Raw genomic sequence first — 23,451 nt, forward strand, 5'->3', positions numbered from 1 at the left:
AAAAAAAAAAAAAAAAAAAAAAAAAAAAAAAAAAAAAAAAAAGAAGAGAGAAAGAGTAGGTAGGAAAGGGCATTGTGGTGTGTGGGGGAACCCAAAACAAAGAACAAAGGTCCCAACGAGTGGGACCCACCCACGTTAATATATATATTTTTTTCATGGTTTAAACTTATAATTTAATTATAAGATATTTTCACCTTAAAAATTAAAAATTTTGAAAATGATATTATTTTCTTTTTCCTCATAAATTGTAACTTTTAATCTATTATAGATTGGCGAAATAAATACAGTATTAAAAGGAATTAGTTCCGGGTACCTAAAATTAAATATCCTACCCAAAATGTAATTTATTATATTAAATTTGAATTTTTTTATATCCCTATATTCTTTTTACGAAATTTAAGAAATTATAATTTATTATTTATGTGTTGGGTTTAATCAGGAAGGTGTGTCACTTCACTTTATTACCCGACCCGACACAGGTATATACACACACACACACACATATATATATACACACACACACACATATATATATATGTGTGTGTGGTCGGTCAGGGAATATATATATATATGTGTGTGTGGTCGGTCAGGGAATAAATAATTTTTTGAATCGGTCAACCAAAATATCAAAAGAAAGGAAAACTATCAATATAGGAAAACGAAAACCATATGGGCCAAAAGAGGACATAGCGGCCCACTTATTGGGCCCAATAACGAGAAAAAAGGGCCCACTTATTGTATCCATTTTTTGAAAAAAAAAAACGTAGACATTAGGAAGAAAAAAAAATAATAATTAGTTTGTGACCTGATTTCTATGCTTTTAAATTTGATTTATAAGCATGAACAAACGTCCTATTCAGATATTCACAACCAAGAAACACTCGAGAAGGAAGACTCGAATTGAAGGTACTAAATAGTCCAACGATTTGAAAACTAACCAGAGGGAGGATCTTCGACACTAAGTACAACCATGGAGAGGGAGGTAGTCACGTGCATAGGCACATGCCAGCCAGAAGCGAAACGTATGGAATGGAAACAAATCGGTTAACGATGAAGAACCGAAGGAAAACACTCATGGTAGGCGATGGCGGAGTCAGAGCTTGCAACCCCCTCATGTGTGCTAGTTCAGTGGTCGAACCCGGCGTGAAACTTGGAAACCAATTTCTAAAACGTCACCGTTTTGGCGAACTCTCATGAGAGTATAGACAGAGGCTCAAAATTATGAATTTTGGGTATTGATTAGCTATGTTTAACTTCGTTCTTAATATTTTCAAGATTCCAGATTTCTTCTTCAATAAATTCTTACTCAAGAGTTTTCCCTTTCCCTTTTTGATTCTATATTCACAGAAAAAAAAGAAGCTTAACATTAAAGAACTTGAACTCACCTCGAAAAGGATTCAGAAGTTCTCAATCTGGAAGGTAAAACTGCTGTCAATCCATGCATCGTTCTCCAAATGCTTTTCAAAGAATGAAGCTTCCCCACTGTTCTTCACAGACAAAGCAGATATGCTTCCAGTTCCATAACGTCCCTAAGAAAAAATGGAGCAAACCCATTTCAGATTCTCCATGGATATCATTTAAAAAGCTATTGATATCATATTTTTTGTTACCAGTTCGGAATCTGTATCGACGAATATGGAACTGTATTGATATTCCCTTCGAGGAGAATAGATGCCGGGTAGCAAGCTCACATCGTCTTTAATTGTGTTGATCATTAGCTTTTCAACCATCTCTTTTACTGGAAGTTCCCTGTCGCCATTTTTGTTCACGAACTCTCTCAAACTCTGGTCCAGTCGCAGTGCCTAAAAAACCGAGAAATTTTTTGAATGAGCTGATAGGTTATGTTGAGGATTGTTGGGAAGGAATCCCACGTTAGCTAATTTAGGGAATGGAGAGTCGAGTTGTGCATTTGTGTCTTACCTTGGGCCATGGAGAGTCGAGTTGTGCATTTGTGAGGACATGAATGCCAGGGGGGACCTCAGTGACAAGGCTGTCGCTGTTGTTAATTGGTCTGTTGGTGATATAAAACATGGTTTTCGAGGGAATGTCGACGATTATCAAGTTGAAACCGTTGTACTGGTGCGCTTCCTTTTCGACTTCTTTGGCGAAGTCGAGGGGAGTTGTCTTGCTCTGACAAGACAAAAACACAGGAGAATCATTATTCTATGACTCCAAATGCTATTAATTCTGTCTTGTTAGCTTTTGCCAACGTCAACTTTCTGTTTGCATTTCACTGAAACGACAACGATGGGACTCGCAGATCTTACGGTTTGTAAAGTGGATAAGTTCAATGGAATCCACAGGCACGAAGGGTGGTTTCTGAAGTCATTTGGGTCTTTTTCAATCCCTCTTACTTGTATGAGATAATCATCTCATAGAGCTCTTAGGTGTGTTCTTTAAGTTCTAGAATTCTATTACTAGCTTAGGAGATTTTGGTTGGTTTGAAAGTTAGAAAGTACAGCGTCGTTTCAATCTCTCTTGACAATTCCAAAAAGGACACTGGCCGAGGATGGATTGTGAAATCCCACATCGGTTGGAGAGGGGAACAAAACATTCCTTATAAGGGTGTGGAAATTTCTCCCTAGTAGACGCGTTTTAAAACTATGAGGTTGGCGCGATACATAACGGTCCAAAGCGGACAATATTTGTTAGCGGTGAGTTTGGGCTCTTACAACTCAATTGTCTTTGTATTTCTTGAAGACGACGTTGTTCGTATATCTATCCACTTTTCTAAAGCGTGTAAACTATGTCCTTTCTATGCCCTTATTCTCTATAAGAATGACCATTATTTTCATTGACAAGAGCAAAGTCCAAACATGTTCTATCTTCAATCTTCATCCATCATTAGCTTTTCCTATTCACTAGTACACGGCCCGAACAAAACTAGCATAGCATGTTCTATCTTCGATCTTCATCCACCATTAGTAATTTCAATCAGCTTTTCCTGTTCACTGGTAGAACACCACACACAAAAGTAGCATGTTTTATATTCAATCTCCATATCCATCATTAGCAATTTCTATCATCTTTTCCTTTTCACTTTTTCTGTTTACCAAGTAAACAGCTCAATCATAACTAGCATGTTCTATCTTCAATCTCCATCCACTGTTCGTAATTTCAACCAGCTTTTCCTTTTCACTTTTCCTTTTCACTAGTTCACAACAAAACAAAACTAGCATGTTCTATCCTCAATCTCCATCCATTGTTAGAAAATTCATTCACCATTTGTAACGGTCCAAGCCCACCGCTAGCAGATATTGTCCTCTTTGAGCTTTGCCTTTCGGGCTTCCCCTCAAGGTTTTTAAGACGTGTCTGCTAGGGAGAGGTTTCCACACCCTTATAAACAATATTTCATTCTCCTCCCCAACCGATGTGGGATCTCACAATCCATCCTCCTTTGTAGATACCATTCATAACAGCCCAAACCCACCACTAGCAGATATTATTCTCTCTGGGTTATCCCAAGGTTTTCACACCCTTATAAAGAATGTTTCGTTCTCCTCCCCAACCGATGTGGGATCTCACAGTAATTGTTATTCATGAGTACACAGCACCCTAAAACAAAACCAACAGCTCCTTCTTGGTTACACACAAGGTCCTGCTTGCAGCAGTACCTCCATACGCATTCCAATATATAATTCAACCAGACTTAATCGACCAGAACAGGTTAATCAGGCGTTTCAACGAATTCAAGTTCCAGTTTGTTCCTCTAGATTACTAATCTCGATGTAACAACACTGCACAACAATGATTTTTCAAAGTAATTTTATGAAACTAATCATACCCAAATTCACTTTACCTTCAAGAAACGAACGGGGAGCTCTCCTCTGCTTTTAGCCTGAGGAAGTAATTCAACTTCCCTGAAATTTGTGAGAAATGCAACTCTGCCATTTCTTGAGCAAGCCAGCCACGTCCCGCCGGCCAAACCATCTCTCCCGCCCAAAATTTCGTTACATTCCCACCATTCCAGCGGCTTCGTGGGCCTGAAAAGGGAAAACCAAAGAGATTTTACAAAGTCTGAATCTATCGATCGATTCCCCCAAGAAAATGAAAAGGAACGTAATTAAAATTGGACGGACCTACTGTGATATTCGTCACGATTGAGCAGAAGGAAGAATGGATATAGCGGATGAGCTTGCCACAGAAACGCTGCTATACACATGATGAAATCGAACCGACAAACCGGTAGTGGAGATTCGACGACCCTACGCGAGCTGATCCTTCATTTTACAGAATATTGCTCCAATCGCCATCGCCACCGACTTGAACTCTCGTAGTAGGCATCCATGGCGGCTCGTGGTCTGGGCCCAATATTCACAGAACCCATATACTTCACCCAAATCGGACATCTTGGTTTGAAGTAAGCGTGGGCCCAATTTCGGGGAGTCTCCATTTTTTAATATATATTTTTAAAAATATTTATTTTAATAGATAATTTCTATTTTAAAAATATACAAAATTTTAATATAACAAATAATATTTTATAAAAAAATTATATAATATAATGGCGTGCCTAGGAGGGCCGCATGCTTTGGGATGCGAAATAGCTATTATCCCCCAACTCCCTAACCTAATGTGGCTTTGGGTTCTGTCGGTAGGGAACCATAGTATGGGGGACGTCTAATCCTTTTGCCACTGCAAAGCTGACTAGTCATACACAACAGGCTCGAACACCTTTGGTTCTGGAAGGCACATGAGTTCGAATGCTATATTGAATGTGCCACCGACACTACACTACGTAGGGACCTGTGTAGGTGAGGCGTCGGTCTAATCCTTTTGGCACTGCAAAGCTGACTAGTCGTACGCAACAAGCTCGAACACCTCTAGTTTTGGAAGGCACATGAGGCCGAACGCTATGTTGAATGTGGCACCGATACTACACTACGTAGGGACCTGTGTAGGTGAGGAGTCGGTCTAATCCTTTTGCCACTGCAAACCTGACTAGTCGTACACAACAGGCTCAAACACCTCTGGTTTTGGAAGGCACATGAGACCGAACGCTATGTTGAATGTGGCACCGATACTACACTACTAAGGACCTGTGTAGGTGAGGAGTCGGTTTAATCCTTTTGCCACTGCAAAGCTGACTAGTCGTACGCAACAAGCTCGAACACCTCTGGTTTTGGAAGGCACATGAGTCAGAACGATATGTTGAATGTGCCACCGACATTACACTACGTAGGAACCTGTGTAGGTGAGGCGTCGGTCTAATCCTTTTGCCACTACAAAGCTGACTAGTCGTACGCAACAGGCTTGAACACCTTTGGTTTTGGAAGGCACATGAGTTAGAACGATATGTTGAATGTGCCACCAATACTACACTACGTAGGAACCTGTGTAGGTTAGGCGTCAATCTAATCATTTTGCCACTACAAAGCTGACTAGTCGTACGCAATAGGCTCGAACACCTTTGGTTCTAGAAGGCACATGAGGCCAAACGCTATGTTAAATGTGTCACTGATACTACACTACGTAGGGACCTGTGTAGGTGAGACGTCGATCGATCTTAGAAACGACAAGACTAATTACTATTGATCGATGATTCCTATGGAACGTGGTCAACGAAAATTAATTATTGGAGATAAATATACCGGTAAAACTACAGTAATCAACGGCGCGAGGAGTCCGTTTAAAAAAATTTAATTAGAATGTATTATTTTGCTTAAAACAATATTATTGAATTTGTTATTATTTTGAATAAAATTTATATTAAAAAAATTAAAATATTTGTTGAAAAAAATACGCAAGATAGTTGGGGCGAAATTAATATAAACATGGAGGGAGAGTAAAAATGGAAGTTTTCCAGTTTGCTTCACCAACAAAAAAGTCTTCTTGGTTTCCATTTTTTCTTTTCAGTTCATCTTCTTTCTTCTCATCAGTCTGCGAGAATCAGAGGTCTCGATATCATCGCCCATGTTTCTCAATCGAGGAGGGATGGCCTGCCGATTGCGTTTCCGAATTTCCATATTTCTGTTGCAGGCGAGCTCGTTTTCCCTTCATTTGCTTCTTAGATGTTTGTTTGTTCATGAATCATTCTTTTCCAGTTCGTGGGCGTGTTAATGGATTACGTTTAAAAGGGTCAAAAACTTCTAAATTCTAATGGATTCCCATAGACTCGGACTGTACTTGTTGGATCTTTTACTTTACTTGTTATTGATAGTTTCGGTTTAGTTACCAATGGATCAAGTAAAGTTGAATTGGAAATCAAATTGGGTATAAGGGAGTGTGTGTTTGAATGGGGGGATTTGGAGCACATGTGTGCTTTGTGATGTTCGAATTATTGATTGTGTTCGTATTATTTGGTGTGTTTATGTTTCAAGTCCTTAAAGTGGATATTACTTTTTGTTGGTGTAGATGATCTTCTTTGTAACTATGCTGATAGGAGGGGAGGCTGATTTATCTGTTCCTGTTCGTTCTGCTTCTACTTCCGAGTAAGGCCATTCTAATTAGACCATATGGCACCCCTCGTTACATGTGGATATCTGTTTTATTTTATCCTATTATTAGCCTTTGGGATTCATGGCACTTCAGTTTAGTTGATATCTATTGTCGATACTAATTTACTAATGACGGAGTTGGAGTTTTGTTCGAGCAGTTGTAGCTTCTAAAGCTTTATGGTAATGGCCTGATTCACTATTGGATGTGGCAACTTTGACTTATTGTATGCACACCAATTGGTCGTTGGTTACGTGTTTTACGTTAATTTATCCGTAATGCTTTGCATTTATTTTTATTATTGTGAGAGGAGAACGAAGCATTCTTTATAAGGGAGTGAAAACCTCTCCCTAGTGGATGCGTTTTAAAAACCTTGAGGGGAAACCCGAAAGGAAAAACCCAAAGAAGACAATATCTGCTAGCGGTGGACTTGGGCTGTTACAAATGGTATCAGAGCCAGACATCGGACGATGTGCCAACAAGGAGATTGAGCCGCGAAGGGGGGTGGACATGAGGCGGTGTGCCAGCAAGGATGCTGTGCCCTGAAGGGGGATGGATTTGGTTGGGGGGGTGGTCCCACATCGATTGGAGAAGGAACGAGTGCCAGCGAGGACGTTGGGAAGAGGGGTGGATTGTGAGATCTCACATTGGTTGGGGAGGAGAACGAAACATTCTTTATAAGGGTGTGGAAACCTCTCCCTAGTGGACGCGTTTTAAAAACCTTGAGGGAAAGCCCGAATGAGAAATTGGGCCATTACAATTATAATCTCTTATTCTATGTATTTGCATAAGATTTCTTGGTGAAAATTACTCTACATATGCTATTTTCTCAACTCGTTCGCTATCTATTTGATGGATGGTTACTTTTATCTGTTTAACCTAGGATTCAAGAGTTATTATTATGGGATGGATTTGACTTTTTGAAATGGCAATTATTTCTGCTAGGGAGAGACATTCAGAAGAGTACTGTGCTATGTATGATATATGTGGAGCACGCAGTGATGGGAAGGTTTTGAACTGCCCTTATGGTTCCCCATCCGTGAAGGTCTTTATCTTTCAACTAGTTTTGGGATATATTCGCACATGTGTTCTTAAATGACCCGTCTGTATGCTGTGCAGCCTGATGAGCTGTTCTCAGAAAAAATTCAAAGCTTGTGTCCTACAATAAGTGGAAATGTTTGTTGCACTGAGGCTCAATTTGAGACATTACGGTCACAGGTTCAACAAGTAGGGCTCTTCTCCCATCTTTGAAATTTAATCATTGAGACATCGCTACCTTTAGTGGTTAATTGTTACTTAATTAAGTGTTTATCTGTATCTTTGAACAAACTGTATCTTGTCATGTTGTATGAAGTTATGTGTGGCACTCTAGCAGCTTTAAAGCGTGTAGATGCTCGGTACCTGATTTAGAGTGGGTTTGCTCAGTGCATGACTTATGTTTCTGTTTGTTTCCATGTTTCATAAACGCAATTGTTTTTATTAACTGCAGGCTATTCCACTTTTTGTGGGCTGTCCAGCATGCTTGAGGAATTTCCTTAATCTTTTTTGTGAGCTTTCCTGCTCTCCAAGACAGAGTCTATTTATTAACGTGACATCCATTGCTGAGGTAAAGCATTTTGGTTAGCTTTTACTGTAGTATTTACAGGCAATTATTCAATAGGATTATTTACAGCTGATGGGACAATTTTAATTCTAAAAAAAGGGCATCGAATAATGATTGTTTTCCACAGCTAGATGTGCGTCTATTCGCTTAACAGCCTAGCAGTTTCACTTTTATGCTAATGCATTATCATCATGAAAACTAAAAAGTCCGTCATAAATCATAAAATTTTCTCTCCAGGACATCACGAATTAAGATATTACTTACCGCCTTCCTTTGAATTATGGTGCAATTAGCTTAACTAGGGGATGAACTCTCATCACGAATGATGACTGCGTAGGTTGGTGGAAAAATGACTGTGGATGGCATTGACTACTTCGTAACTGAGAAGTTTGGAAAGGGTCTTTATGATTCCTGCAAGGATGTTAAATTTGGTACAATGAATACACGGGCCATAGATTTTGTTGGTGGTGGTGCTAAAAGTTCTGAAGGTAATATTTCTCGTCTTCATATATCACTATAAATTTCATGCATTATATATTGATGTTTGTTATCTATGTAACAGCACTCTCTTATAGTTCTTTTGCGTTGTTTGATATTGCCACTTTACATTATCAATTTACATTTTTTTTGATGCAGTTTCGTGCAGAATATTTATTTTTGTTTCTGCTTGATAATGAAGTCGTAAACTCTTATTAATATTTCGTATGCATTTTTTTTTTGTTAGAATTTTTTGCATTTCTTGGTCAGAAAGTAGGCCCTGGTATTCCTGGATCACCTTATTCCATAAATTTTAAGGCGAACACTGACAAGCCATCTCAAATGGAGCTTATGAACGTGTCTGTATATTCATGTGGTGACACTTCACTGGGCTGCTCCTGTGGTGATTGCCCTTCATCTCCCGCGTGCTCTAGCTTAGAACCTCCTTCTCCACCAAAAAGTAATGCCTGTACCATCAGGATTTGGTCTCTTAAGGTTGGATGCAAGTTTTGATATCCTACTTTATTGAAACATTATGTTCACATATTCATTAATTCATTGGACAATAACACTCAAATACATGGGCATTAAAAATTATTGCAACTTTGGAACCTCAGAATATGTGATTTGAATTATTTCTGCTTTGTTCATGACTCTAACTTACTAGCACATTAATATAAACTCCATTATCATATTGATTTATGCAGAGCAGTTGCATTGACTTCTCAATCACAATACTTTATGTTATATTTATTTCCGCATTCCTTGGATGGGCCTTGTTTCACCCTACTAGAGAAAGGAGGAGATTTTCAGCTAGGGAAGAACCCTTATTAAACATTGGAGATGATGGTGAGGTCAATTCTGTTAACTTGGAAGAGAATGAGAATGGTGCAACAAAGGCAGGTTTCATTATGATATTTAAATTTTCTTTTTTTCTTGATTTTCCATTTTGTCTTTGGCGTTACATTTTATTTTTGGTTTCCATTACTCCTTGATGTTGTTTAATCTCTTAACTGGAAGTATACTTCGCTAGCAATGCTCTAATTGTGCAATTGCAGTCTTTAATTAGTCTAGGCAACAGAGAATCTAGCTTGTGAACTCCTTCTAGCAGTTTCTTCATAGGATACATTCATAGTTCTTGGTCTGGTGCTTTTTACATGTCAAATGGTCTGTTGCAAATGTTCTATGTTCTACTATGCCTTTTTCATTTTTTCATTGTATCTTCAGGAGCATGGGGTGCATCTTACATTGAGGAATGGTGTTCAACTTTCCACTATTCAAGGATACATTGCTAGCTTTTATAGGTGAATATCTTGTCCTTTGCTAATTGATGTTGAAGCATAAAACTATTCCACTCTTTTATATCCAATCTCGTGTTTATAGGAACTACGGAGCTTGGGTTGCTCGGAACCCTATCCTAGTGCTGTGTACCTCTTTATCAATTGTTCTTATTCTCTGTGTGGGTCTGGTTCGTTTTAAAGTTGAAACCCGGCCAGAGAAGGTATCATATTTTTCTTGGAAATTGTTAGATGATGTGGAAATATCTAATTTTGGGTTTTTTACTAAATTCATTTGTTTGAATTTGTGGGGGAAAAAAGCTATTTCTTGCCCTTCTAGTTTGCTGTATTTTATTATGGTTGTAAGTACCAATCCAGTATATTCTAGAATGGTTGTGGTGGTTTATTCATGAGAGTCAATCTCAAACTCAGGATCCTTGTGAAATTACCCAATCACAAGAAATTTGCTATCTAGTGCCCTATTTCCTGGAAGTGGACTTCCCTTCTCCCTCTTGGTGGCCTCGGCATAGTTTCTTTTACGAAGAGGAACAACAATGCTATCTTTCTAGAATGGTTGAGGAGGTTTATTCATGAGAATCAATCTCAAACTCAGGCTCCCTTGAAATACCTAATCACAAGAAAATTTGCTATCTAGTTCCCTATTGCCTTTGTCTTTCTTTATGTGTATGTATGTGCCTGTGTAATTAGCATTCTAAATTTTATGTAAGCTTAACTGGGTTGAGGTTGTAGCTATGGGTAGGTCATGGCAGTAAAGCAGCAGCAGAGAAGCAGTTTTTTGACAGCCATCTTGCACCCTTCTACAGAATCGAACAGGTGACAGTGATGTTTATCGTATAGTTCTTCTACAATTAAATGTTAAGCCATTTGATGTCCATTGATGTATGTCTATGTAAGAAAAAAGGAAATAAAAAAGTAAACTCAGTGTAGGTTACAAAGTGAAAACTGATAATTTTCAAGGATTGACTGGTTTTTGATTATTCTTGCAAGTGTTATCAATTTAGTCGTTGAACTTTGGTTTTTAACGATTTAGTCCTTGAACCGATTTGTTCCCTGTTTGTGAAAATTATTGTTAAGGTTTAATATAATTTTTAATAGGCAGATTAATAAACTAATGAGGGACCCAATATGTTAATAAGCTACAAGGTATAGACCATTAAATAATAAAAATCAACATTTAAGTTTGATGAATTTTTTTACGTTAGGGATTAAATTGTTATAAATTTGTAAGTTAAAGGACTAAATTGTTACATCCGAAAGTTGAGAAACCAAATTGTTATAAATTTGAAAGTACATGGACTAAATCGTTATGAACCAAAGTTCAAAGATTAAATTGTTACTTCTATAGAAGTTGAGGGACTAAAAGTAATTTTTAACCTTTGTTTATTATCTACTTCAATATGGTTGTAGTTCTTTTTAATGATTATGGTCACGTTTTCTTTTCAATCTCGCTCTCAAATAATAGTTGATGTTCTATGTTACCCCATTATCGGTTTTATCGCTAACGGCTAGATGCGTGGTGTTCGTATGTGTTTCAGTTGATAATAGCAACCAAGCCCAGTGGAAGGCAAAGCACGGCTCCACGTATAGTTACAGAGGATAATATTCTATTACTCTTTGATATACAGAATAAGGTCTTTTGAGCACTTGGTGCTTCTTCCAACTATTTGTTTCTGTTTCCTCACTTATTTAGTCGAGGTCTTTACGCACTTTTTTCTTGCTACAATTTCAACAGGTCAATGAACTTGTTGCAAACTATTCTGGCTCAGTCGTATCCCTAACTGATATATGCTTGAAGCCACTCGGTGAGGATTGTGCGACGCAAAGTATTCTGCAGGTGTGATACTATTTCAGTTCTAATTGGATAGAACTTGTATTACGTTTCTTATAGCTATGGTGCAATGAGATGGACTGCTCACTGAAATTTCAAACATTTACTCTTTTTTTGAACGGCCCAAGCCCACTGCTAGCAGATATTGTCTTTTTTGGGCTTTCCCTTTTGGGCTGCCCCTCAAGGCTTTAAAATGCGTATGCTAGGGAAAGGTTTTCACACTCTTATAAAGGGTGTTTCGCTTTCCTTCCCAACCAATGTGGGATATCACAATCCACCTCCCTTCAGGGCCTAGCGTCCTCGCTGGCACTCATTCCTTTCTCCAATTGATGTGGGACCCCCACCAAATCCACCCCCTTTGGGGCCCAGCGTCCTTACTGGTACACTGCCTCGTATCTACCCCTTTCAGGGAACAGCCTCCTCGCTGGCACATTACCCGGTGTCTGGCTCTGATACCATTTGTAATGGCCCAAGCCCACCACTAGCAGATATTGTCCTCTTTGGGTTTTCCCTTTCAGGCTTCCCCTCAAGGCTTTAAAACGCTGCTAGGGAAAGGTTTCCACACCCTTGTAAAGGGTGTTTCATTCTCCTCCCCAACCAACGTGGGATATCACATTTTTTTCCTTACCATCTTCATTTTCCCTTCCTGTCTTCTTTGTTTATTTGTTTTTTTTTTCCACATGCTCTATATTGAAGAAACTTTCTTCTCTTAATTTATTTGATGATTTTTTTTATGAGTAGCTGCAAATTTGGCATAATTGAAATGGAATATTAAAAGATAATAGCTGAGAAAAAAACTACATTGCTTACTCTTATTAAAGATAATCAATGATTACAAGTTAAGAAAATGCTATATTCGCAATTATAGTTATTATTTTTAAATTCTATTACTATAACTATTTCTATAAAAACATTTTTATGAATATTTTAGAAAATAAATTTACTCATCCAAATTCTTTTGTTTTACAGTACTTCAAAATGGACCCTGAAAATTTTGACGAGTATGGAGGAGTGGAACATGTTGAGTATTGCCTCCAGGTAAACTTATTGTAATCATTATGCTCATCTTTTTTTATTCTATTTTCACTAACTGCGAAGTTTCTTGTCAATGTTTTAAAATTAGGTTTTCTGTTTATGCTCTTTAATTCTAAAATTTGCCCATCAAATGTTGTCTTCAGCATTATACATCCACAGAGACATGTTTCAGTGCTTTCAAGGCTCCGCTTGATCCCAGCACATCCTTGGGTGGATTTGTTGGGAACAATTATTCTGAGGTTGTATCTTCTCCCTTAGTTGTAGATGTTTTTACGACGTTTTCCTAATTTTATCTTGATTCACTAATGTCAGGCCTCTGCATTTGTTGTCACATATCCTGTTAATAATGCAATTGATGATGTTGGCGATGAGAATGGGAAAGCAATAGCGTGGGAAAAAGCTTTTGTCAAGTTAGCTAAGGTTTGAACTGTTTGCTTGTTTAGTTTTTTAGGAGCTTCGAACACTCCACGAACATTCCAGATTGATGCATTAACTCATAGTTCTTACTCCTGTGAAACGTTTAGATTTTTTGAGTTCTATCAATATGATATCATTTTCATGTGTAATTAATTTTCTTTGAGCATTGTCGATTGCCAACACAACAGCTACTACCAAATGTACAATATAATAGCCACAAGAAATATGAAGGGAGTGTGAAATTCCTGGCAATATAAAGGGATAGTTTTCTTTTATGGTTCATATTCCTTTATAGATGTTAATTTTCTTTTAATATTTGGAAATGACATTGTTTTTCACTTTTATTTGTGTCCCAAGCCTATTCTTTCTTCAAGGTTATGATGTTTTCCTTTTCTTTGGCAGCTGTAACTATCTATCTTATCCTTTTGTAATAATAATTTTACACTATCTAACCTTTACGGTTTCAATTCAATGAATGTTAAACTATATTTCTTCAAGACAATAGGGGGAAGGTGTTAGAGCGATGTATCTATATGCAAAAATGAAGAACTAATCATAAAAAAATAAAAAACTCCCTTGCCTTTTCACTAAGAGAATGGATTACGAAAGAGGTGATAAGGAATCTCATCCTTAAATAACGTAAGAAGATGGAAACGGGTTTTCGTCCTAGACTTTTATCTTCTTTTTTTTTCTTTTTTTCTTAAGCTTTTGAAATTTTAATTTTGGTCATTGAACATTCACTTTCTATGTTGGGTCTTGGAATAATTGAATGCATATTGCTCCAACTTACATCGACAGGAGGAACTGCTTCCACTAGTACAGTCCAAGAATCTCACTCTTTCTTTTTCATCGGAGAGTTCAATTGAGGAGGAACTGAAAAGAGAGAGCACTGCAGATGTCCTGACAATTGCTGTAAGTCAATGAAGGGTAGCATCTTTTTTGTTAATTCAAGGCAATATATAAGTTAAGTAATACAGTTTTGTTGTAGACATCAGTCAATTGATCAACCTTTTATACTTGATTCTATGCATTTATTTTACCGAATCTCTTTCTTTATTTTAAGCTTTTATTCTCTAACATTTATCAGGTAAGCTACCTCGTTATGTTTGCCTACATATCCGTGGCTTTGGGAGATTCAAATATTTCATCGTCTTTCTACCTTTCATCCAAGGTGGGTGTCGGACTAATGTTTGAGTATTTGTACGTGTGGTTTACTTTCACTGCCTCTTATTTATGGATCCTGGTAATTAACTGGTCATTATTCTACATCATATCTTTCCTTCAGGGCTTGAGATGTTTAAGAGAAGTCCTCCGAGAAGGAGAGATGTATATAAACACAGTAAAAACAGTGAAAAACCCTGAAAACATGGATAATCTTTATTGCATACTCCATTCTCTCATGAATGCTGTTCAAAATGAAACTGGAGAAAAAAACTTATCTAATTTCTTTTTAGATGGGAGGTGGACTAAATTTCTCCGCCCCACGTTTCCTTGTCCTTTTGTCATTTCTATTCTTGATGACTATACTTAGCTTACATTTGTGGAATTGATGCATACTTTCTATTTGATGATCAATTAGCTTCATAATTGGATGAGTATGTTAACTTGCAATCCCCTTTTAACTTTGAAATTATTGTTGATATATTAAGTATTGATTCTGTTTTCTTATTTGATTGCGCTTCCTTTCATCTCATACCAAGCTTCTATTTAAAAATCTCAGGTGTTGCTTGGCCTCTCAGGAGTTCTACTTGTCGTGCTGTCTGTTCTAGGATCTGTTGGATTTTTCAGTGCTTTGGGGGTGAAATCAACATTAATAATTATGGAGGTTATCCCATTCCTGGTCTTGGCGGTAGGTAATTTTAATGCTTTGAAGTTTATACTTTTCTATTGATTCTCTTGATATCAGTCTTTTGTCACATAAAATGTCACAAAAGTTGTTATTAAGTTTTAAAATATTTGTTCGTTGGTGGAAGTTGTTGTCTGACATATTCTCTCGTTGTCGCCTTAATCAGGTTGGTGTCGATAACATGTGTATATTAGTACATGCTGTAAAACGACAACCATTTGAGTTGACTTTAGAAGAGCGCATAAGCAATGCGCTGGTTGAAGTTGGTCCGTCCATAACACTAGCTAGTTTGTCGGAGATCTTGGCTTTTGCAGTTGGAACTTTTGTTCCCATGCCAGCATGTCGTGTCTTTTCCATGTTTGCTGGTGTGGTTTTTCTCCCCATTTTACTTCACTGCCAAGAAATATTAGTTCTCTGTCATCCCTGTTAATTGCCTTCTTTCTTTCCTTTTTTTCCTACTTCCTTTAGCTTTGGCAGTGTTTCTGGACTTCATTCTTCAACTGTCAGCATTTGTCGCGCTTATCGTGTTTGATATTCGGAGAGCTGAGAATCACAGAGTTGACTGTTTTCCGTGCATAAAAGTTCCTCCACGTTCTGATGAACCGAACCAAGGTTCGTATGAAATTTTCCGAAACTGCATATTCGATTTAAGTTCTCAGTTATGTTATAATCTATGTTTGCTTGTCTAAGTTAGATTTACCTTCCTTCCCCGCATGTGAATCTTTTTAGTTCTGATTAGACAACTGGAATAAATTCTAGGTTTCAATCAGAGGAGACTTGGGCTTCTTTCTCGGTACATGAAGGTATGTTTGTGGGTCGTGGCAGAAGGTCGTATTATATTAGAATATTCTATAATGACCCAAAATATATTTTCATGAAGGTATGTTTGGGATCTCAGTAAAGCATTTAGAACAATCTGAAAAGATGAATCCAACATATATTTTCAAAACCAAATGAGAAAAGAATATTTAAATGATTACAAGTCAACAAGCTAATGAACGGTGCAAAAAGCATGAACTAGAAATTTCTAGGATCCAAAAGAAAACTCTAGTCCATCACTATCTCAATAGCCTTTCCAGAATGAACGCCCTCGTTATGCACCTCGTAAGTTCAGGTACCATATGAAAATAGAGGATAGCATGAGTGAGTATAAAGGGACACTCTGTATACCAAATACTTGCAAGGTCCTAATCAGTTATCCACGCAGCACCTTGATACATAAGGATCTTAAATTGAAATCATAGAAATATTTGGTGTAGGTGTGCAATTAAGCAATCCCTGACTAGTCTAACTATTGTGCCTGTGTGTGTGGGTTTGTCCTGATAAACCGAGTCATTAGAGGTTGGTTAGCGACTCCCTAATGGTATCACTTCCATCCCAATGCTATACTTTATAAAAGTCATTCTGGCTGAACATGAAGAGGAGCAACTTCAAGTTTGAATTAACTATGTTGCCTATGTGGGTCAATCATGTAAGACAAAGCGACACTAAAAGGTAATTAGTTAGTTTAACAGCCCAAGCCTACCACTAGCAAATATTGTCCTTTTTGAGTTTTGCACCTATGAACAACCTGAAATGAGGTTGGAAAGCTAGTGTCTCAAAACTGAACCACCAAATCACCGCAATGAAGTCAGGAACATGAACTCACCTTTAACCAATCAGAGAAAGAAAAACTCACACTGCTGATTGAAGAACTTGAAGCTGTTGTGCAAGTACGAAGGCTGGAGAAAGAGGACGTGCTGCTGCAAAGTTGTAGGAGTGTTGATCGCGCTGGCAGCCTAGGTGTTATCAACAAAGAGGAGAGTAAGACGCTGGAAAGGAAGCAGCTACATGTGAACGGCATAGAGAGAGATGTGGGGGAGACAATGGCTGGTGTCGTTTGGTTCAAGAGTCTCGGCATCAAGTATCAGCGGTTGTGGCGTGTGGGCTATCAGGAAGGAGCAGGTGAACGACACTTCATGAAGGAAGCTGTCTTGCGTGAGAAGGAGAAACATAACAGGAATGGAGGTATGTTTGGTGGTGATGAACGACGGAGAAGAAGAATAATGGGAGGCTTACGGAAGGAGGAGGAGGAGGAGTTTTTATATTTTCTCCACAGATTTGCTTTCCTCTTAATAAACACTTTCCCCCTTCATCACTGGCCAACAAAACCAAATGATCTTTATTACGGTTAGGAAGCCCGAATTAACTCTCTTGAGCCCAACACTTTAAATTAGACTTCAACCAAAATTAAAAATAAGCCTAATAACAGAATTAATCAAACAAGCACCACAATTAACCCTAGTAATGAAAATTGGAAATACTTGAAATATTGGGCTTACAAGATTCATTGAAATTCGAGCAAATAAATATTTGTTGTTATTCTGCCATAGAATTGGAATATTGATACATTTTCGCTTGTGATATTCCATAAATATTAAATCGTTATCTGTTGTAGGATGTTCATGCACCCCTTCTTGGACTGTGGGGAGTTAAGATTGCTGTTGTTATCATCTTTGTTGGGCTGACTTTAGGAAGCATTGTAAGTTTCTCATTTCAGATCAACTTTCCTTATGATCGATCATACAGTGCACGTGGCATTAGAATAGTACCGGACAAGTATTACCTGCTCTTACATATCCACTTTTACTACTTTATTTAACCATCATAGGCATTATCTACAAAGATCGAGGTCGGATTGGAACAAAAGATCGTCCTCCCACGGGATTCTTACCTTCAGGTTTGAGCTTCATGTTCGGTTTTTGGAATTTTATGAGTAATTTTCTTTCTTTTTCTTTCTTGTGTGTTCTTCGCCATCTTATTTTTCTTCTTTTCTTATATCAGGGTTACTTCGATGATCTCGCAGAATATCTACGAATCGGGCCACCATTATATTTTGTTGTGAAGGATTATAATTATAGGTATCTGTCTATGATTTTCTATTTGCTTGTTTCAATTATGTATATGTGTGTGCTTGCATGCATATAAGTGAGAATACACAATTAATGGAATTTAGGGAACAAACAGAGACGGCACAAATAGAGACATAGTGGTTGTTCTAGAAATTTTTTATTTGTAGAAACTAATGAAGATCAATAGAAAATAACTTAAAAAAAGTAGTCATGTGAACATGTTTTCGCTATATGTTTGTTCTTATAAACTTATCTTGGAAGTTGACGACACGTGCCGAACAGTACCTGGCGGTCATGAAGCGAAGTTAATATCTGATTTGTTTTTTCAGTTGACTTAGTTTTATTATCTGCTTTTGACAAAGTGCATGGAGTCTAGTATTTACGTTGAAATGCATATCAATCTAATGTTTAATAATGCTACTCAGCTCAAAGTCTAGACATACAAACCAGCTGTGCTCCATCAGCCAGTGTGATTCAAACTCTCTGTTGAATGAGGTAAGCCAAATCTGTGGAGTAGATTACAATTAAGTTATTTTTTTTCCTTAAGTTCAGCTTTAAATTGGCCTAAAAGAGGGTTAGAGTCTGTTATTTTTTTAAGCTCAGAAGTGGTTGATATATGCATGTTGGGGTTGGGTAAAATATATTCATCATGTTTAACTATGTGCTTGCCTTGGGCTAAGCTCATTATAAATTGAAACATTCGTGTCTATTATCTCGTGTGATGCTATGTCGTGCTTTTTTTTCCTTCTTTTCTTGCAAGTGTACGTTTATTCACCTTATACATCCTCGTTTCAGATATCACGAGCGTCATTGACACCAGAATTGAACTACATTGCTAAACCAGCAGCCTCATGGCTTGATGATTTTCTTGTATGGTTGTCGCCAGAGGCATTTGGTTGCTGCCGGAAGTTCACAAATGGTTCTTATTGTCCACCAGATGACCAGGTTAGGTCCACAGGGCTACTTTCTTTCCTGCCAATGCTCTACTTTACTGCTGACGGTCGCACCTCGTCCCACAACTTGAGATTTTCTGCAAGTTCCAATTGTATATTTTGACATAATGCTGCATATAATTCTTCTTAAGTGACCATAAAGACGAATCCTATAGTTCATTGGTTAGGGTGGCGGAAGGAACCCACGACTAATCCATTTCTTATGAGAGGTCGGTACATGGGCTAACTAACCCAAGTACCAAAACACGTATAAAAAGAGTAAATAATCATCCGCGAACTTACCATTTTATTAGATTTCTAAATTTGGGTCGTCCAAATATAAGAAAAGGCCATCAGTTTAATACAATTGTCCAACATGACACCACTTCATGACTACTGACGCATACATTTTCTTTCTCCAGCCTCCTTGCTGTATTCCAGATGAAGGGTTCTGTGATGCAAGTGAAGGAGTGTGCCAAGATTGTACAACTGTAAAGTTCTATCATCTATTCCATAGTTTTCAATACTTTATGGTTACCTACTGTTTTAGTTGGACCGATGTAATCCGACAGCCTATGCATTAATCGAGCGACATAAAGCTGGATTAATGCTCAAAGAAAAGGACAATGGCTAATTTCCGTGTTTTTTTTTCCAGTGCTTTCACCACTCCGATTTGGTTGCTGGCCGTCCTACGACAGTGCAATTCCGGGAGAAGCTTCCATGGTTCCTCAATTCTCTGCCATCTGCAGATTGTGCAAAGGGTGGTCATGGAGCTTATACCAATAGTGTGAACTTGAATGGTCAAAACTTAACTTTTCTTTGTTTTATCATTTCTTCAGCTACTGAATGCATTAAACTAAATCCTGGTTAACTCTGTTCATTACATGTTTGCCCATAACTTATTTCAGGTTATGAAAGTGGCATCATAAAAGCTTCGGAGTTTCGGAGCTATCACACGCCACTTAATAAACAAGTATGCTAGTAGAATAGTGTTTTCGTGGTTTTGAACTCGGTGTCGTCTGCATTATTTAGTCGAGATATTTATAAACTTCATTCTTTGCAGGGTGACTATGTAAATGCACTGCGAGCTGCTAAGGAGTTCTGCTCAAAGATTTCTGATTCTTTGAAGGTTTGAGTTGCGACTAGACTTTCAATTCTCATGGCAAGCTGACCAATTTTTGCATGCTTTTCTGTATTAGACCTCATAGCTGCAGAATAAAATATGCAACTGATTTTGATTTATACCAAGCTGTAAGAAATACTAGATAATTAATCCCGCCCCGATATGATTGTATGTGTGATAGCATCTACTATACCAGGAATATCAATGAACCCGATTATTAAAATTGTTCAGGATACCCTTTTTTAGTTTAGCTTCTAGAATCTATTTCTTAGTTTAAGATCCCTCTCACTGACTAGAATCAAAGAATTAGTAGATCTGTTCCGCCCAAAATGAGAATGTGGTATATTCATATCATAACATATGAATAGTAAGACTAGCATTCGTATTGAGACTCGAACTCATAGGGAAGAAAATTTATGGATGAAATCAAATATTCAGTATTTACAGACAAAAGTATACTTCTATTGTCGAATCAGGATCAACTAGGATAGAAATAAAGCATTGGGGTAGTTTTTAGTAGCATGTGTTTGTGGTTCACATATTTTTTTAGTAGCATGTGTCAATTATTACTTTTAAAACTTACCTTCTTTGGTAGTTACCCTCGAGGAACTCATTCAGTCGAGGCACCTGCATACACAATGCTTATAATTTTTTAGATTTTATATTTCAGTTGGATGGTCTAGGACTCGAGATCTCGATATTTTACTGACAGTTGCTCTATTGCAGATGGATATCTTCCCATACTCTGTCTTCTATATATTCTTTGAGCAATATCTTGATATATGGAAGACAGCTTTGATGAACATTGCCATAGCACTCGGTTAGTATCGTAGGGAACAAAGAAATCCGAAAGCGTTTTTTTTGTTTTGTTTTGCGAAGTCTTGTGGAATTTTACTGCTAGGGAAATCATCATTATTATATCATCGACAATGTCGGTTCCCGTGTTACTTTATTGGCTTTATTAACGTCTTAACGAGATCTCTAAGAATCTCACCGAGGATTTTCTTTGATGCAAGGGCAGGTGCCATATTTATTGTCTCTCTGGTCATCACATCATGGTATGAATCTCATTTTGTGTTTCGCCGACGTATAAGTACGACGCGTACTTCTTATAGCGTGAAAATTACTCTTCTTTATTTGATCATACTTTCGTCTCGTTATTTTGAAATGCAGTTTGTGGAGTTCGGGAATCATTATACTTGTTTTGGCTATGATTATTATTGATCTCATGGTACCCCTCTGTTACTCCTTTTTGTGGAGTCTAATAAAATTTTGCTTTATTTTCATCTATTTTTTTCTTCCTTTTTTGGCAGGGAGTAATGGCGATTCTGAATATTCAACTAAATGCAGTCTCTGTTGTTAACATATTGATGTCAATAGGAATCGCGGTTGAGTTTTGCGTCCATTTAGTCCATGCCTTTTCGGTTAGTATCGACCCCGATAACTTCATCAAGCTATTTGAATTTCGTGGTTTAGTTTCTTAATTTGACTTATCCAAGTCTTTACACGAAATTTCATGGTGGAGTACTGCCACGGATGGTACATGTCGATTTAAGACGAGGCCAAATAGCTAGCACATTACTGGATGATGCATCTTGTGGTTTACCTTTTTCCATTACTAATATTATTGACCAAATGCCCTCTTGTAGGTTAGCTGCGGTGACAGAAGCCAGCGAGCTCGGGAGGCGTTGACGACAATGGGGGCTTCTGTATTCAGGTAGACATTATTTTGCTTTTCTAGTTTTGGTATTACAACATATTCAATACTTGGTATCAGCTTCTGTGGATCAAATTCAATAAAAGATGGATGACTTCCATTGTTGGAATATTTGATTGTTAGAAGATGTAACAACCCAAGGCGCTACCGGATATTGTCCTTTTTGGACTTTTCCTTTCGGGTTTCCCCTCAAAGTTTTAAAACGCGTCTCCTAGGAAGAAGTGTCCACACCCTTATAAAGAATACTTCGTTCTCCTCCCCAACCGATGTGGGATCTCACAATCCACCCCCCTTCAGAGCCCAACGAGGACGCTGGCACTCGTTCCCTTCCCCAATTCACCCTCTTCGGTCCCAGCGTCCTTGATGGCACACCGCCTCATGTCTACCCCTTCAGAGCTCAGCCTCCTCGCTGGCACATCGCCCAGTGTCTGACTCTAATACCATTTGTAACAGTCCAAGCTCACCGCTAGTAGATTTTGTCCTCTTTGTGCTTTCCCTTCCAAACTTTCCCTCAAGGTTTTAAAACGCGTCTGCTAGGGAGAGGTTTCCACACCTTCATAAAGAATGTTTCATTCCCCTCCCCAACTAATGTGAGACCTCACAGAAGAAATGATTCCTGTGATGCTTTCTACTCTGTGCAAGTCTTAACCTTGACCGAGATTTTTCTTTGTACGTGGCTACTCAACATTTTCTAGAAGAGGTGTATTTCCACGTTGTGTGATCCTAGAACCTCCTAGAATCAGTTTCTTTGGCTTTCCCTTCAGTCTAAAGGATAGATGAGGATATTTCGTGTAATCATTAGAACCACGAGGTTCTCGTTGAAACTTTTTCAAGTATCTGTCTTGCAGAAACTAATGTTTACACTCGTTTTGCAGTGGGATTACTCTCACGAAGCTGGTCGGGGTCATCGTTCTTTGTTTCGCAAAATCGGAAATATTTGTGGTATCTGGTCCCTTACCCTTATTATCGCATACAAATATGCTAGTCTCTTTTGAGAACCTATAAAGACAATTTTTGGCTGTGGACTCTGCAGATTTATTACTTCCAAATGTACCTTGCATTGGTCATCATTGGTTTCCTCCACGGTCTTGTGTTTCTACCTGTAAGTTCAAAAGCCAACTGTTCTTATAACAACCGATGTCATGTCTCTTCTATCTGAGGGATGATCGAGCCATATATTACTTATTTCCTCGTCCCTTGCAGGTAATATTGAGTATGATTGGACCACCATCGAGATATTCGGTACAAGACGATGCTCCTATCGAAACTGAACTTCATGTTTCATAAGGCTAGGCATGATGAAGCCTGTCCTGTCCGTCAGGAATATGTTGCTGTAAATTCTCATGTACTAATCTCTGATCTTGCTGACGAGATTCAGACGGTAGTCTTTCGACGATCGCAAGTCGAGCTGAAGTTATGTTTATGTAAGCACAGGTCAATGTATATAACTAATAAGAGTTTCAAATTCTTAGAAGAATGAGATCGGACTATTACTTCGATGTATGATGGCCTTTTATATTGTTAGAGTCGTCTAGAAGCATGTGGTAATTGCATAGAAATGGATGATAGGAATGCTCTTAAGGATATGATAGTAATTAGTTAGGAAGGTTGTTACGGTGATATTTTATAGATAGAGTCGGTATAAAAAGATGAACATAGGCAAATGTTCGGTTAATGGTTTAGACTCGAGTAACGAATAGGGTGATTTCATTTGAAAAAAAATATTGTATTTTTTGGTGTTCGTTTCTTTTTCAATATATTATGTAACAAACCATCTGATGAGCAATCACATCAACTATCTTATAATATCCCATCAAATATTTAGTTAGGGTTCAAAATCTTCGTAATA

General features: G+C 37.9%; 2 protein-coding genes across 3 annotated transcripts; one reads left to right on the plus strand and one right to left on the minus strand.

Annotated features, from left to right (window-relative positions):
• Positions 1 to 852: 852 nt before the first annotated feature.
• LOC111451268 (transport and Golgi organization protein 2 homolog) lies at positions 853 to 4,350 on the minus strand. Of its 2 annotated transcripts, XM_023091620.1 has the most exons (6): positions 4,080 to 4,350; positions 3,800 to 3,983; positions 1,921 to 2,130; positions 1,611 to 1,802; positions 1,386 to 1,529; positions 853 to 1,164 (listed from the first exon to the last, which is right to left on the minus strand). In XM_023091620.1, the coding sequence occupies exons 1-5, from the start codon at positions 4,160 to 4,162 to the stop codon at positions 1,398 to 1,400; spliced, it is 801 nt and encodes a 266-aa protein (XP_022947388.1). In that variant the 5' UTR covers positions 4,163 to 4,350; the 3' UTR covers positions 853 to 1,164; positions 1,386 to 1,397. The 2 variants fall into 2 exon arrangements, with proteins under 2 accessions (XP_022947388.1, XP_022947387.1); XM_023091619.1 differs by lacking the exon at positions 853 to 1,164 and having other exon boundaries at positions 1,217 to 1,529.
• A 1,435-nt stretch (positions 4,351 to 5,785) lies between these two features.
• LOC111451262 (Niemann-Pick C1 protein-like) lies at positions 5,786 to 23,410 on the plus strand. Its single transcript, XM_023091612.1, has 39 exons — positions 5,786 to 5,979; positions 6,355 to 6,431; positions 7,381 to 7,480; positions 7,555 to 7,662; positions 7,925 to 8,041; positions 8,376 to 8,526; positions 8,763 to 9,010; positions 9,223 to 9,414; positions 9,743 to 9,819; positions 9,899 to 10,016; positions 10,543 to 10,626; positions 11,349 to 11,444; positions 11,546 to 11,647; positions 12,611 to 12,679; positions 12,820 to 12,915; positions 12,989 to 13,096; positions 13,892 to 14,005; positions 14,181 to 14,264; positions 14,814 to 14,942; positions 15,106 to 15,304; positions 15,408 to 15,551; positions 15,699 to 15,742; positions 17,377 to 17,460; positions 17,590 to 17,658; positions 17,763 to 17,839; positions 18,256 to 18,325; positions 18,626 to 18,775; positions 19,185 to 19,253; positions 19,418 to 19,562; positions 19,671 to 19,735; positions 19,826 to 19,891; positions 20,612 to 20,705; positions 20,907 to 20,943; positions 21,059 to 21,116; positions 21,199 to 21,309; positions 21,535 to 21,602; positions 22,478 to 22,544; positions 22,636 to 22,704; positions 22,806 to 23,410. Exons 1-39 carry the CDS (start codon positions 5,914 to 5,916, stop codon positions 22,887 to 22,889), a joined length of 3,906 nt encoding a protein of 1,301 aa, XP_022947380.1. The 5' UTR covers positions 5,786 to 5,913; the 3' UTR covers positions 22,890 to 23,410.
• The last annotated feature ends 41 nt before the right edge of the window (positions 23,411 to 23,451 follow it).

The sequence above is a fragment of the Cucurbita moschata genome, unplaced genomic scaffold (genome assembly GCF_002738365.1).
Source record: "Cucurbita moschata cultivar Rifu unplaced genomic scaffold, Cmos_1.0 Cmo_Scf00013, whole genome shotgun sequence".
NCBI classification, from domain to species: Eukaryota; Viridiplantae; Streptophyta; class Magnoliopsida; order Cucurbitales; family Cucurbitaceae; genus Cucurbita; species Cucurbita moschata.

Coding starts and splice junctions, on each gene's coding strand:
- LOC111451268 (XM_023091620.1), bottom strand. CDS start 4,162: ATGTGTATAGCAGCGTTTCTGTGGCAAGCTCATCCGCTATATCCATTC. Junction 1,803..1,920: donor TCGACTCTCCATGGCCCAAG/GTAAGACACAAA, acceptor TCGGTTTTTTAG/GCACTGCGACTGGACCAGAG. Junction 1,530..1,610: donor TCGATACAGATTCCGAACTG/GTAACAAAAAAT, acceptor ATTTTTTCTTAG/GGACGTTATGGAACTGGAAG.
- LOC111451262 (XM_023091612.1), top strand. CDS start 5,914: ATGTTTCTCAATCGAGGAGGGATGGCCTGCCGATTGCGTTTCCGAATT. Junction 11,648..12,610: donor CGACGCAAAGTATTCTGCAG/GTGTGATACTAT, acceptor TTTGTTTTACAG/TACTTCAAAATGGACCCTGA. Junction 19,563..19,670: donor CAATAGTGTGAACTTGAATG/GTCAAAACTTAA, acceptor AACTTATTTCAG/GTTATGAAAGTGGCATCATA.